We start from the raw sequence: 15,932 nt of genomic DNA on the forward strand, positions 1-15,932 counted from the left end.
GACAATATTAAAATTTTCTGAGATACTGAATTTGGAATTTTTCTTAGTTGACAGTTATAATCATCAAAATTAAAATAAATAAACATTTCAAATATATCAGTCTGTGTGTAATGAATGAATATAATATACAAGTTTCACTTTTTGAATGGAATTAGTGAAATAAATCAACTTTTTGATGATATTCTAATTATTTGACCAGCACCTGTATATAGTATAGTATATATTTTATACTATATAGTAGGCTACTATTTATACTATATAGCATGGGCATCAGAAGCAAAAAAAATGTGGGTGGGTCCTTTCACAGAAACATTTTACTGGAGTAGATGCAATTTACATTAAGTACAAATATATCGGCTTGTTTACTAAACATCTGGTTGAGGCAGGCAAAACTACAGAAAACTCATAATCTTTCACAGCAACAATAGTGTAGGGGTAAGACGCATGGCATGAAGATCTGACACAAATCCACCCGTGGTTCGAATCCACCTTTTACCGAACTCGCTCTACTCCTTTTTCCCATCACATATCAGATCGGAAAGGCATTTATTTTCAATGAAAATAAAGAAAATATTAGAAAAGTGGAAATAAAACTTCTAAACACGTTTAGTCAGTGTTTATCATGGTGTGTAAACAGACATGTGCTCAATTAGAGACGATAAAAGTGAGTGGGTCCAATATTATTAGACTTAAAAAGTGTGTGAGTCGATGTCATCTCCTGGCGAAACGCGGGAATTCATTCAATGCACGGCGTGACTCTCACAGTGCATTATGGGTATGCCCTAGCCGTTGAGCATACATCGATTGTAAACTCGTTATTACAGTGCATTGTGGGATTGAATGTGTGCACTTAATAACGTCCACTATGGTTTCGGACACCACTAAATGGCTGTTCCGTCAAATAGTGCCCACAGCTGAATCAATCATTCATCCATCTTCCAAACCGCACTGGTCCAGCCCAATATCATGCATACAGGTATAAATTCATTTTTAAAATTATTATTATATTGTTTGATTAAGGTTTAAACATGCTAGTTTCCGTGGCAGAGTTCAAGATAAATCTTTTCAGAACTGCCGGTTTGCCACGTTTCAAATAAACAGCAAGCACAAACAGTGGACTAATGTAGGGAATAGTGAATGAGGGTATAGGGGGCGATTTTGAACACAGCCAGGAGCACCATGGCAGAGACGGAGAGTGCCCCTAAAAACGAAAGTATAAGACACATTTTACGCCAGACTACACAAAAGTGTACCCGTTTTATAAGCGTTAAATGTAATGACAATCTTGTGCGCTGTACAGTTTGTAACTGATATGTTGAGGTTGAGTTAAACAAGTTTCATTTGATGTGCATATTTTTCAGGCCGGCTTGCTGCCAAGCCTACATGAAAACAACAAACTCATTAGACCTGTTTAAAGTTGCTAAGGAATTTAAATAAAAGCAGTTTACATAAATAGTATAAGCAGCTTATGTAAATAGTAAAAGTAGTAAAAGTGATCTACATAATTAAAATGTTTCTTTTTACAAATAATTGCATAGGCCTGTAGAAATGATATATTAATGATATATTATATTATATACTATACAAGTAAAATCATGTTCTGTGGTGAAATGTCATATCCTTCTCTTCGGGATACCTTTTCTCCTTTCATGTTTTTTTTTTTTTCTTTCTCGGGTGGGGGGTGAGTCTTCGGGATACCTCCCTGAAATGACTTTTTTCAGGTTGGGAAATCTGTTGAAACATCTCCACAGACCTGTGACTTATGTTAGGATCTTTTCTGTGGACTTCAGTTCTTCCTTCAATACCATCATGCCTGATCTTCTCACAGCCAAACCCAACCTTAATCTGTCAGTGGATCATCAGCTTCCTGACAGACAGGCAACAGCTAGTGAGACTGGGAAAAGCCACATTCAGCACTGGTGCTCCTGAGGTTTGCGTTCTTTCCGCACTTCTCTTCCCACTGTACATGAACAACTGCACTGCAAAAGATCCGTCAGTCATCAGCCTTGTCCAAAACAGTGTTGAGTCTGCTTACAGACTGGCTGTCCGGTGTACTCACAACAACCTGGAGCTGAACACACTCAAAACAGAGGAGATGATTGTGAACTTCAGGAGGAACCCCCAGCACTTCCCCACTCATCATCACGGAGAAGCACTGTGGCACCACCATCTCTCAGGACCTGAAGTGGGACACTCACATTAACTACATAGTGAAAAAGGCCCAGCAGAGGAAGTTCAACCTCCCACAGGAGCTGCTGACACATTTTTACTCAAGTGTCATTGAGTCTGATCTAGCACTTCTGTAACTCTGATTTGGTTCAGCTACCAGAACCCTTTGGTTCAGCTGACTTCAGGAGACTACAACAGACAGTCCAGACTGTGGAGAGGATTATTGGTTCCCCCTTGCCCAACCTCCAAGATCTACACACCTCCAGAATGAGAAAAAGGCTAATAAAATCAGCTGAAATACATTTGTAAAGCAACTTATCACCCTGTACAGTTGCACAGGTTAATGAAAGAAATAGACAATAGAACCATACACACACTGCTGAGTGAGAAAACATGGCTTAGCTCTAGAAACACACACTATGTGTTCTCATTAACAATAGGTGTGATGCAATCTGATGGAGATAAAGCCTCAGCAACCATCTGAGCAAGCATCATAATGAAATCATTTGAAGCATCATTAACATAATCTGATAATCTGAAACATTGCCATTGGAAATAAATGAACGCGTCATTAGAGTAGCAGCTAAACATGGGAACCCCGTTGAAAGCGTGAATGCTTATATAACTGAACCTTTTCTCATATCCATACAGCTATTCTCACAGAAATGACATACACAGGGACGTAAATCGCGGGGTGGACGGGGGGGACAGGACCCCCCCAATCTGAGGGCTGTCCCCCCCCTTAAAACCATGCTGAGTATTGTAAATAATATAATGATATACAATTAAAATAAATGTGTAAGTAGTAAAACAATACAAACGCAAACGGGACAAAAAAATGCGTTTAAGTTTAGAAACATTTTGAGTCCCCCCCTTTGCCCCACAGTGGTTCGATCCACCGCGCACCTCAACTAACGTTACCCATAGACCGTAAAAAACTACCACACAAGTTTGGGGAGAGAACAAAGCTCTTCAGATAGCAGTTGTGAAACACCAGTTTGCTGTCAAAGCTATTTTATTCACTTTAAACATCAGATGAAGTGATTATTTCTCTTTAAAACACTGCTAACATCACTTGCCCACTGCGGCATTGCCCCGGCCAGGCCACCGTCGTTCTCACTTTTATAGTAATAAAATAATTTAGTTCAGTTAGAGAGCAGACACAACAATTAAAAACTGAATGTGTCTGCTCAATACAGCACGAGCCGAACGAGCAAACAGCTGACAGATAAGATGATCGTGGAATATTTGGTTTCAAAGCGAAATGTAAAAGCGCCTATTTAAGGGAGTGCCATTGTACTGTTTTCTTGTTGTGTTTTTCATTAAGAATAATAGGCTAATGAACCCAAAATTCAAGCAACCAGCCCCTGAATTAGCGCTAATTAAACCGAAAGTATGCGCACGGCCGCTCCGTCAGATCTGTGTTGGGTTTTGCTCAATATGATCATAAGTGGCAGATCAGAGGGCTTGCTGCAGTTGAATATCTAAAGATCTGAATATAGTATAAAATACTATGTGGATGACGCAAGATAATTTAATAATTATAATATGACTGCGTAGTGAACCTTAATCGTATTAAATGCACAGATCCTAAACGGTTGTAGTTCATGTGTTATTTGTGGAATACAGACGTGCGTCTCTTCTTAAATGGGACACTCAGAAAAAGTTATAAAAGTTTTAGTAAACAACTATCACTTTGTGTTGTTGGTCAGATAAAATGACAGAGAAAATAAAAATGGACATAACATAATTTTTCAGTGCACCAAAACGCCAAATAAGTACAAAATGTTTTTTTTGTTTTTTTTTGGTACACATATCCTTACAAGTACGATTTTGGCTGTATTATTTGTGTCCCCTTCAAAACTTGGTACACATATCCTTACAAGTACGATTTTGGCTGTATTATTTGTGTCCCCTTCAAAAATTGCTCGTGAGAAATGTCATGTTTATTGTCCCCCCCAACTGTTAGATGAAATTTACGCCCCTGGACATACAACAGACCGCTTGCATGAACGCTGTGGCTTATATGCTTAGAGAATCACTCCACAAGACTGTTAACACAACGCTTAGATTAAACTGTTATGATTGCTCATTTAGGAATTATTAAGCAAAGCACACAATATGCAGAGAGATATGAGTAAAGGAGTGTTGCCTCATCTCAGATGTTGATTTCAGAGGCTTTCTGTGAGCGCTACAGACTGCTAACAGCAACACTACCAGTGTTTGAATGTGGAGCTGCAGCTCATTGGCCGCTGACGCAACAGTAACCAATCAGCTGTGCTGTGTAGATGATGATGCGATCGCTGCTAAATGAGTGAAGGACCTGCGCCATCCAGAGGTTCATGCCAGAAATAGGTCAATATTTTCTTTCTATATTTCTATTACTTATAATATTATTATTGTGTTGTATTTCATTTTTGTGTAATCCTCTGTGTGTCTGCACTATGTCTGTACTTTCCTCCTGCACTGGAATTCCTTGTGTGTAAACAATAAAGCTCTTTCTGATTCTCACATTTTCTCCACATTATAGTAAGAGATATAAGATTGTGTTGCATGTTTACTTACATCATAATAAATAAATAAAGTGTGTGAAAGGTTTGATACACCATTGTGTTGTGTGTGATGGTCCATCAGCAGCTGCAGTATCTCTCAGCTGTATCAGTGCAGTCACTGTGACGTCTGACTGACACAGGTTTTTGTACGACTCTTTATCACTGTGTGAACACTTGATCACTGTGAAAACTCAGACAGTAATAATCTCCTGTATCTTGAGTCTGGACTCCACTGATGATCAGAGTGAAATCACTGCCAGATCCACTGCCACTGAATCTAGATGGAGTTCCAGGATTAAGGTTTGATGTTTGATATATGAGGAGTTTAGGAGCTTCTCCAGGTTTCTGTGAGTACCAGTGTAAGTAAGTATCACCATGCACACTACTGCTGGTTTTACAGTTTATTCTGACGTCTTCTCCTGGTTGAGCTGTTACTGATGGACTCTGGGTTACTGTGTACTGTCCTCTACACTCTGAGAGAAAACAGAAATTAAAATTATATATATTTTACATTTTAAAGGAATTATTAATCCTTATGAATATTTGAGTACAAACCTTCTGCAAACAGAGTGAGAGTCCAGATGAAGATGTTGATGGTGTTCATTGTTGTTCTTGTGTCTTGTGTGATGATGAAGATTGTGTTCTGTTCTGCTCTCAGTCATGAAGTGTTAAACTCACAGCACTATAAACACTCTCAGACTGAAGCATGTGCTGACAATGCAAAGAAGTGGGCAGGATTTACAACAGCTTGTGCTCAGAACAAACTCACACACACTAGAGTTACACAATGATCATTACATTCTGACTCATGTTATTTGAGTTAGTTCAGTAGTTTTATTTGTATTGTGACTCCTGAGACACTGAGGATGTGCAGATGAACGTCCATCTCTGTGTCCATATTCAGTCATGTGACCATCATCACTGCTACACTTCCACTAGATGAAGCGCCATCACTAAAGTCAGATCATGAATCATGAGTCTGTTCAGAAAGTATCAGGACTGATTGTGAATCTCTAATCAGAGTTGATGGTGTCACTCCATCTATCATGAAGCCTCATGTGTGTCTGAAATCATCAGATGGAGAAGAAACAGGCTGTTAAAGATGGAGACATATTAGAGCTTGTTCACGTTTCATGATCTTGTGTGGAGATTCAGAACCAGTCCAGAGACTTTTAGAACAGACCTTGAATATGAAAACATGCTTGACTGTGTAGAACATGCAAAATACCTTTTATATTTTCATTCTGGACACTTTCTATTGACTTTGGCTATAATATTCAATAAACTCATGATTTGAGCAGATTTTCACTGAAGATTGAAGTCTGAAGCTGCAGGTTTTTCTGTGAATCCTGAAGATTGAGCTGCATATGAAGAACAGAAGCATCATTATGAGAAACTCCACAACATCATCCATGATCAAAGAGGTCAAAGGTCACCTCAGAGGTCACAGCTCATCAAATATATTTCTTTAAACAGTGTTATATCAGAAATCATTGAGTCAATCTGAATGAGTGAGTGTTGAGAAGAGCTGAGGAGCTTCTAATATCAGTGTGTTGAAGTGTTGTTTCTCTCTCTCTGCTGGAGTGTGTGTTCCTGTGTGTGTGTGTGTGTGTTGTTTCTCTCTCTCTCTCTCTCTCTCTCTCTCTCTCTCTCTCTCTCTCTCTCTCTCTCTCTCTCTCTCTCTATTGGCATGACAATTGTTACAATGTATTGCCAAAGCATTTATAATTTTACAAATAATCAACATACATGTACATACATTAAATAAAAGAATTATAAAAGATAAAAAAAATAATAATAATAAAAAAAAATAAAAAAAAATAATAATAATAGCAATAAGTTGAACAATCCATAAACATTTATTGAATTCGGTGTGTGTGTGAGCGCATCACTGATTGGTCGACTCCTCCATCTTTTTGTGGCAGGCATTAGTGTATCTTGCTGCTAGTGGGATACATTCTCTTTTTTCACCTAATAAATATTGAAGTTTTGTTTTATTGTCTAGTTTTATAAAGTCAGGACAAAGTATTTGGAATTTGGGATAAAATGTTTTTCTGATTTGTTGATAGTTTGGGCAGCTGGTGAGGAAGTGTGTCTCTGTCTCCACTTCTCCAGTGTTGCAGTATGGGCAGATGCGGCTCTCTCTGGGCAGCCAGCTCTGTCTGTATCTGCCCGTCTCTACGGTCAGTGTGTGAGTGCTCAGTCTGTACCTCGTCATTCTTCTTCTGAACTCACAGTTTTTCACTGCGCTCAGGTATTCGGCTGTTGTGTATTTTCTGTTTAGGGCCAAATAACATTCCAGTTTACTCTGTTTTTGTGTTGTTTCATTCCAATAGGTCAGGTAATTTTCTCTTTGTGCTTTAATAATTTGGTTGGGCCGGATTGTGTGTGTGAGTGTGTGTGTGTGTCCTGAGGCTGGCTGGTGTTAGTGGTGTTAGTGTGTGTTTGCAGCCTCAGGATCAGCTGAATCAGGGGACTCTTATCAGAGTTCACTTCAAGGTTTTTAAGGGCTTTAAAATGATAAGAGTTGGGGTCACTCATTTTTAGATGTTTCCAAAATTTGATGGCTCGTTTCTCAGTGTGTATTAGTAGAGGGTATTGGCCTAATTCTGCCCTGCATGCGTTGTTCGGCGTGCTCCTCTGGACTCTCAGGATGCTCTTACAGAACTCAGCATGCAGGGTTTCTATTGGGTTTTTGTCCCATTTGTTGAATTCATGATTGAAGAGAGGACCCCAAACTTCACTGCCATATAGTGCAATAGGTTCTATCACTGATTGGAATATTTTGAGCCAGATTCTGATTGGAATTTCAAATTTAATTGATTTTTTGATGGCATAGAAAGCCCTTCTTGCTTTCTCTTTCAGTTCATTCACGGCCAAGTTGAAGTTCCCGTTTGCACTGAATTTCAACCCTAGGTATGTGTAGTCGGTGGCATGATCTACTTTGGTCATACCGAGGGTGAAATTGTGCCTCTTTCCCTGACATCTGGGTCTTTTTTGGAACGTTAGTACTTTAGTTTTAGCCGTGTTAATGGTCAGGGCCCAGGTCTGACAGAACTGATGCAGGACGTCCAGGTTCTGCTGTAGACCCTCTTCTGTTGGAGACAGCAGCACCAGATCATCCGCATACAGGAGGAACTTTATAGAGGAGTCATGTAGTGTGAGGCCAGGACACTGCATGAAAAGTGGGATTTTCGTCAGTATGTGGCACTGTAGATTGCCGTGAAACTTCAGGTTTACGACTGTGCACGGCAATTTGCAGGCAACACCGAAAACTGCCGTAAATTGTAGGAAATTGACGTGGGCCTTGCTTGGCAGTTGTCCCCCCATGACCCCCCCTCCCCTTAATTCTAGGGGAGGCTTTATCATGTAAATGGACATGCTGTGAGCTACACAAATGCAAATCAGAGTAGCAGCAGGGGGAGTTTTATCTAGGTTCTGAATTTTTTTGACTAAAACAAGTTTAAAGTTTAAGTTAAAATGTTAACTTAAATTTAAGTTAAATGTACTCGTTTTAGTTCACATTACTAAATTTTTAGGGCAACCAGTTTGCTCACAGTGTAGATTAATTACTATGTATGTCATTAGCAATAACCAATGTTATGTAAAAAAAATAAAAAAATACAGGACAGCCCAGATAGCATGTAGTAATCGGCCCGAGCTCGGCTGCCCCGCGGCGCCTGCGGCTCTGACTCGGCATCGGCGTGTGTTTACCGGGCCGATTCTGGCCCGCAGCTCGCTCTGGCACATGCAGTTTTGTTACGGCTGTAAAGCACTGGCCCGATTGCTGTTCATTGTAACTGGCCCGATTCTGGCTATAGAGATCTGGGCCACTTCTGTCAATGACTCGGCTTATGTTCAATCACTGATGGTTACATAATGAAGCAATAATTAACATAAAATTGTTTTAAAATTTACTTAATTTCCTGACAGGATCTGATAATGTGTTAGCTACTCATTTAATGTCATGAATTTGTACAAATCAAAATATCTAAGGTAAAACTTAATCAAAATGATAATAACAGTGATCGTTTTGCACAGAAGGATCAAATCTATTTAGTTGTAATAAAGCATGCAGGTCATTCTTTACGGTGTAATGCTTTTTAAACGTGCTAAATTATGCACGTGATCTCAGGTGACTCGTTCATCGTCACTTACAGTAGTGGGAGGGGTCTCAACTGTGGCGATTGTGGTTGTGTTTGGACGAAAACAAAACAATGGATTAAATACCACAAAATACGAATATGGTAAGAAAAAATTTGAAAACATTGATGCGCTTTTATTTCCAAGTATTCTATGAAGCAGACACGCTGAAAAGGACTAATGTTACAGACTTTAACAGCACGCGTGGGACTGCAGCTAACCCCATAACTGTTGCAGCTGCTAGCACGACTTTCTTGCATGGGAATTCGATGACCACGACCTAAATCAACCTAAAAAGTAATAGCAGTGCTCATTAATTAAAAAAGTTCTTTTAAAATTTGTTTTGAAAATTGTTACGATGGGCCATATGCAGATAAAACGGTTGCCATTCAGCGATTTGTTGTTGTTGTTGTTTTCTCTCAATGACGGCTTTAAAACGAACTCGGTAAGTGCCATATTATATTCTAACAGCTTGTGTTATTACCCATTTATTTAATATAAATATTTATTCAAGTTATAGGCCTACAGCATTTAGCTGAGCTTCGGCAAATTCAAATCTTGCGTAACAATGACGCATTTCCGTAGCCGTAGCTGATTGGATGACGGTCATTGAATGGACAATAAAAGGTGATGCTAAGAGATTCGGTTTCACAACAGTTTGACAACATTTCGACGTTGGATTTCAATCGCAAAGGTAAGGTTTTTGCTACTTGATATGCTGTTGATACTGACTTGCTATTTTAAAACATTGTGAATGCTAAATTTAGTTTAGTTTAGGTCAAGTATATATTATTTTAAGAAACCATGCTGAACAAATTATTTGAAGTAATAAAATAGTCCATATACTATATGGCTCTGTTAACAACACTAGTAAAAGCCGTAAATGTTGTATTTCTGAGCTAACTTAAAGGAAATACGGTAGAGTGTTGACACTATGATTCTTGCTATTTTAAAACATTATTCACACTGTTAAATTGTAACTGTGTTTAACTTAAAAGTATTTTTAGGTCGTTATTTGGTAACACTTTACAATAAGGTTCATTTGTTAACATTACTTAATATATTAACTAACAATGAGCAATACATTTGTTAATCTTTGCTAACGTTAGTTAATACAAAATACAGCTGTTCATTATTTGTTCATGTTACTTCACATTGCATTAACTGATATTAACAAAACTTTTGTTTTGAATAATGCTTTAGTAAATGTTGAAATTATTATATTAACTAAGATTAATAAATGCTGTACAAGTGCAGTTCATTATTAGTATACAGTAGAATTTTGACTCTGTGAATAAGGTTTTAAAATAGTAAGTCATAATGTTAAACAGTAACATTGTAATTTTCATTGTGTGTTGTACAGACTGTTTTAAATGGGTTCCAAACACTTATCCATTTTCATTTAGTTGTAGTTTTACGTTGGTGTCAATTGGTTGGTTTATTGGCCTCTGTTAACAGTCCTGAAAATATCTGTAGAACAGATCCTGGTTTACGTATAAAAAGATGCAAATGTAGGTATAAAGAAAACAAAAGTACACATTTTGGGCAATTTACAGCACATCAGTTGATCTGCACAAAGACAAAAGAGTAATGTCAGTGTTTTATAATGAACATGTGAATAGGAATGATATTGTCTGAGGTGTTAATGGGCTATTGCAAGCCATGAACTGCTGGTACTGATCTTTCTTTCTTCTGGCTCTTTAAGTGTAAAAAGTGTAAGTCTGTAATGTATGTAAAGATGTAATTTAGTTGATTTCTGGTGTTTTCTGATCTCTATAAATGTATCTATGCAGTATATTGATTGTAACAAAATTAAACTTTGTTTGTGTGCTTTTTGCTTTTTTTGACAGACCACAACAAGATCAGTGAAGTTGCCAAGCTCAGCACAGAAGAGGCCATCCTGTGTAAGTCATGTCTGAAAACTATGAGTTTTATACTGTAAATTCTAACATTCAAAAAAAGGCGAGGGCAAGTGTTGCTCAGATTCTAAAGTCTTTGCAAACTCCTAACTCTAAGGCTAGTGATGACACTCCTCATAATCAACAGATGTACACTAGTAAAAATGAATCCTCTGAAGATAATGACTTTGACAATATTGATGTGGTGGTGTCAGAAGACTCTGTTAATTTAGATGATTATGATGCAGTGATGTCGGAAGACTCTGTAAGTGATTCTGAGAATAGTGATGACTATTTTGAGGAAAGTCCTGATGAAGCTTTTAGAAACGCTCTAACTGACTGGGCTATAGACTTCAGAATCACAATGGTTGCATTAACAGCTCTTCTGTCAGTCTTGCGTAGTATGCATCCCAGCCTTCCAAAAGATGCTCGAACACTGCTTAAGACTAACACAATATATAGGATAGAACAAGTAGCAGGAGGCTCTTTCTATTATTTTGGTATTCTTAATGCATTGTCTGGAATGCTTGAAAAAATATTGCCCCAGTTACCAAACAGACACACACTGAGATTGCAGTTGAATTTTGATGGCATTCCGTTGCACAAGAGTTCAAATATGCAACTGTGGCCTATTTTAGGCTTATTACAAGGCATAGCCAAAAAGCCTTTTCTAATAGCAATATTTGGTGGCATTTCAAAACCAAAAATACTGGCAGAGTATTTAAAAAGCTTAATTGACGAAGTTAAGGTCCTGCAGTCAGGCTTTATTTTCAGAGGAAAGGAACTACTCCTAAAAATTAGTTCTGTAGTTTGTGATGCACCTGCTCGTGCATATGTTAAGGGAGTTAAATCTCATACAGGTTATTCGTCATGTGGTAAATGTGTACAGTCTGGTGTGTACATACAAAAGCGCATGACTTTCCCTGAGACTAATGCTGCCCTAAGAACGAATGAAACGTTCAGAAGCATGTGTGATGAAGACCACCACATAACTAGATCTCCATTTACTGAACTTGATATAAACATGGTATCATGTTTCCCTCATGATTATATGCATTTAGTCTGTCTTGGTGTGATGCGAAGGTTATTAGATCTATGGACAAGTGGTCCTCTCAAGACTCGTTTGCCATCACAGAAAGTAGTCAAATTATCTCAGAACTTACTCTCCATTAAAAATTATGTCCCATCAGAATTTGCTCGTAAACCAAGGTCGATTGAAGAAAAAAACAGGTGGAAGGCAACTGAACTAAGACAGTTTTTACTCTACACAGGATCAGTAGTTCTTCATGATGTTGTATGCACTCCTGTTTACAATAACTTTATGCTTCTCTCAGTTGCGATTTCAATTCTTATTGATCCAACCCTGTGTTCTGTAATGTGTGAATATGCAAAGGTATTACTAGTGGCTTTTGTGGAGCACTTTGTGAAGCTGTATGGCAAGGAATATGTGGTGTATAATGTGCATGGCCTTGTTCACTTAGCTGATGATGTGAAATGCCATGGTCCACTTGACCACATTTCTGCATTTCCATTCGAGAATTATTTAGGGCAGTTAAAAAGATTGGTCCGACGTCCATGTCATCCTGTTGCCCAGATTGTACGCAGGATATCTGAAATATCTAGTGGTGGTTCTAAGATCGACCCTTCCAAAAGTTATGTGCGAAAAGAGCATTGTGATGGTCCTATTTTGCAGTTTGTTAATGGAGAAGTGAGACAGTATAAAGAAATATATTTCCCTGATTTTTGTCTAAAAATTTCAAAAGGCGATAACTGTGTCAGAATTGGTTCCAATATTGGGTTGGTACAGAACATCTATATTCAGAACAATGATGCTTACATCGTATATGCTGAGTTTGAGTCTGTTCGTAGATTTTATGACTACCCAATTGATTCTTGCAGGCTTGGAGCTTATCTCGTATCTGATCTTTCTAAAGAATTTAGATGTGCCAAAATTGATGAGACGCTTAAAAAATATGTCATACTTCCTTTTCAAACCAAGTTTGCCTGTCTACCTTTACTGCATTTAAATTGACAACAACAGCAGTTCAACTGTGTGTTGGTCTTAGGTTTTTTAATGTAGCATAGATATATTTAAACATAATTCACCAAAATCTCACATTCAGGTACAGGCTTGTGGAGTGTAACATAACAGTATTTTTGAAAATAGAAGGATTATTGTGCAATAATAAGCGGAATGACAGCTCAACTTGACTTGATTATTATTGTGTAAATTATTGTGTAATGTGAATAAAAATTGTGTAAAAATGTGTAAAATGCAACAAATTGCTCTTTTTTTTGTTTTGTTTTTTGAAGATTTTTTGGGAAAATGTTCCATATTGTGGAGTTCATCGAGTCATCTGAAGTGGAAGTTGTGCCATCTTCATGGGTGCAGAATGGTACCTGTGCTTGGCCGACTTACAAATCTGTGGCTAAGATCCAGAAGGCTGTAACACTCCATGAATCTCCTAATCGTACTTGGTCTGCCTTCAGGGTGCGAATTATTCACACCACAGGTACTAAAATATTAAGAAAACTGTGACAATATTTCATGATTGTTACATTTTTGGGGAGGTTAACCACCATGTATGTTTTATAGACACGTATCAGGAAGCTCGGCTCAAACTTCCGCAAGCAACTCTGATGTCTGATTTGCAGACAGAAGATGATGATGATGATCGTCCAGCATACACAAAAAGAAAGAACAGGTTTGTTTGTATTTTAAGCATGTTTTTTTACCACAGGTGTTTTTCATATAAACGGTGTAGTTAACCCCAAAATGAAAAGTCTGTTAGCGACAACAGAATGAGGGAATAGATGATTGCAGAACTTTCATTTTGGGTTAACTGTCTTATATGTAAATTGTACATATATTGCATTGATACATTATAATCTGCAAGTTTTGCTACGGCACTATTTTAACGTTGTTGTTTTTTCCTCATGTACACGATCAGGGGAAATAAAAGAAACCACTCTAGTGAGGATGATGACGATAATTACTTTGCAAGCAAGAGACTGGAAAAAACTGTCAGAATAGGGGACCGTTCAGAAGTTTTTGCAGCACCTCAAATACCGTCACCACCACGGACTATGGCAGAACCTCTGAGAACTCCATCCAGACACACAGATGGTATTGCAAGTCCTACCACCTCTAGGAATAATTTACGTCTATGTACCAGTGCAGCTGGAGATGGAGACAGAACATGTTGCAGTTCATCATGTGTTTGTAAGTATGAACTTCATTTTAAAGGCCTAATTCAACAAGGGATTTAAGATTTAACTGACTACCTACCAAAACACTATACAAAAAATATACAAAAAACAAGCTTCAAGTGCATGTACGCTTATTTATGTTTTTTTTTTTGCAGCCCTGCTGACTGAAGTTTTAAAAGCACAAGAGGTCATCAAGCAACAACTTGCCATCATTCTGAAGAATCAGCAGAAACAGAACAGTGCTCAGTCGCAGAGTGATGAACTTCCAGACATCACCACATTCAACCTTCCTTTGTCAGATTTACCTGATCTGGAAAGGCTTGAAAATCAAATAAAGGATCAGCCAGAACAAATGAAGAAGTTGGTAAGATGAAGTCCTTGAATTTTTCACACAATGTGTCTTGTCTTGTATGTATTATAATCACATTGATACTCCGTTACTGTTGTATATTTATTTTGCCTGTAATACCGTTTCATTTTTTTTTTTCTTCAAAGGTAACCTATTTAGGAACAATTGGTGGGTTTTCCACTAAAGAAGCTGTGTGGCGTATCCTGGGAAAGCTTTTGGCGAACTCCTTTGCTAAAAGAATTAACTGGAGTGGTGCAAACCAAAAAGTGGCATTTCGTGCATTGGCCCTCAGGACTATTGTAGTCAGTAAGTTGATTTGATATACATTCCAGTACATATAGGCTGCTATACATCTGTCGTGTACGATTACTTTCATATAATTGTTAATGTATTGTTAGTGTATTTTTTGCTTGTTTTTTGCGCAAAATTGTGTAACTGTATAACTAACTATTTGTGAATATTGTTTGCCATTTACAGATGCAGTGAGGACAAATGCCCATACCAAGAGCTCCACTGATAAAGAGGTGGAAAGGTATATAACAAGATGGCTACAACTTGCTCCTGACAGAGATGGAGGAAGGAAGGAAAGAGCGAAGGCTAACGTGTTTAATGTGTAAATTACTTTGATCAATTCTTTTCTTTTTTTATATTTGTAATGACAGGTATAAAAATAGGTGTTTAAGTATTTCTTTCTTTTTTCTTTTTCTTTTTTTTTTTGCACTATTTTATTTATATGCGTGTTTTTTTAATTAGTATTATTGTGGGGGTTTTTTTTTAGATTACATTTTCTTGACAAATAGGTGTTTAAAGATAGTTCTTGATACCATTTTAGTTTACCATTACCATATAACACATATACCTTTTTTTTATTTTTTCAATATAATCTAGTTTAAGTATTTATTTATTTACAATAGGTGTTTTAAGATGTTTCTTCATACTTGTATAATTTTAAATATATATATCCATTTTTTATTTTTTTATTTAAAATGTGTGCCTTTTTACAAAACTTTTGTATTCAAGTTTCTTTGAACTTATACTTGTGCACTTTAATATTTTTTTTTGGTTGTGTTTAAAGTTGTTTCTTGATAAATGTGCAATTTTCTAAATAAATATAGTTTCTTCATATTTCTGTCCTTTGTTTTTATATCATTTGCAACAATATTCGGATTAAAAATATGTTTTAAGTTATGTTTTCATTTTCTTCAAAAGTTTTATTATAGCCTAAATGTTTTGTATCACATTATCCATTTGCTGTCATATCAACACAAAAGTGGTATAAAGGTTATTCAATTAACATTAATAAAGGTAGACATTTCATAATAACATGGCAAGAATTAATCGGGCCAGCTTTGGCGGGCAGTACGCATTAGTGACGGCCCGATTCCGGCTTGATTGCGGCAGCGTCGGCAAGTTAACGGCTGCCGCATCTGGCCCGATTGATTCGGGCCGGAATCGGGCAGTGAGTAAACATGCATACGGCCCGAGTGCAGCAGACGGAAGCGGGCCGACGGGTAAGTCTCCGGCAGTCGAGAATCAAACCGGAACTGGCCCGAGTGTATTTTGCTATCTGGGAGCAGTTCATGTCTTCAACCTTTAGAGAGGTTATGTGAT

At 37.6% G+C, this 15,932-nt stretch overlaps 1 protein-coding gene and 1 gene segment (V, D, J or C); one reads left to right on the forward strand and one right to left on the reverse strand.

The window, feature by feature from the left end:
• LOC307121560 (immunoglobulin kappa variable 4-1-like) overlaps nucleotides 1-15,932 on the reverse strand; it is a 242,516-nt gene that overhangs the window by 114,204 nt on the left and 112,380 nt on the right.
• On the forward strand, nucleotides 10,584-15,445 carry LOC307121533 (uncharacterized protein). Its single transcript, XM_079809143.1, has 7 exons — nucleotides 10,584-10,768; nucleotides 13,076-13,275; nucleotides 13,359-13,467; nucleotides 13,714-13,985; nucleotides 14,128-14,336; nucleotides 14,468-14,627; nucleotides 14,799-15,445. The coding sequence occupies exons 2-7, from the start codon at nucleotides 13,089-13,091 to the stop codon at nucleotides 14,936-14,938; spliced, it is 1,077 nt and encodes a 358-aa protein (XP_079665269.1). The 5' UTR covers nucleotides 10,584-10,768; nucleotides 13,076-13,088; the 3' UTR covers nucleotides 14,939-15,445.

Source organism: Gobio gobio, assembly GCF_949357685.1.
Source record: "Gobio gobio genome assembly, chromosome: 25".
Taxonomy (NCBI): Eukaryota; Metazoa; Chordata; class Actinopteri; order Cypriniformes; family Gobionidae; genus Gobio; species Gobio gobio.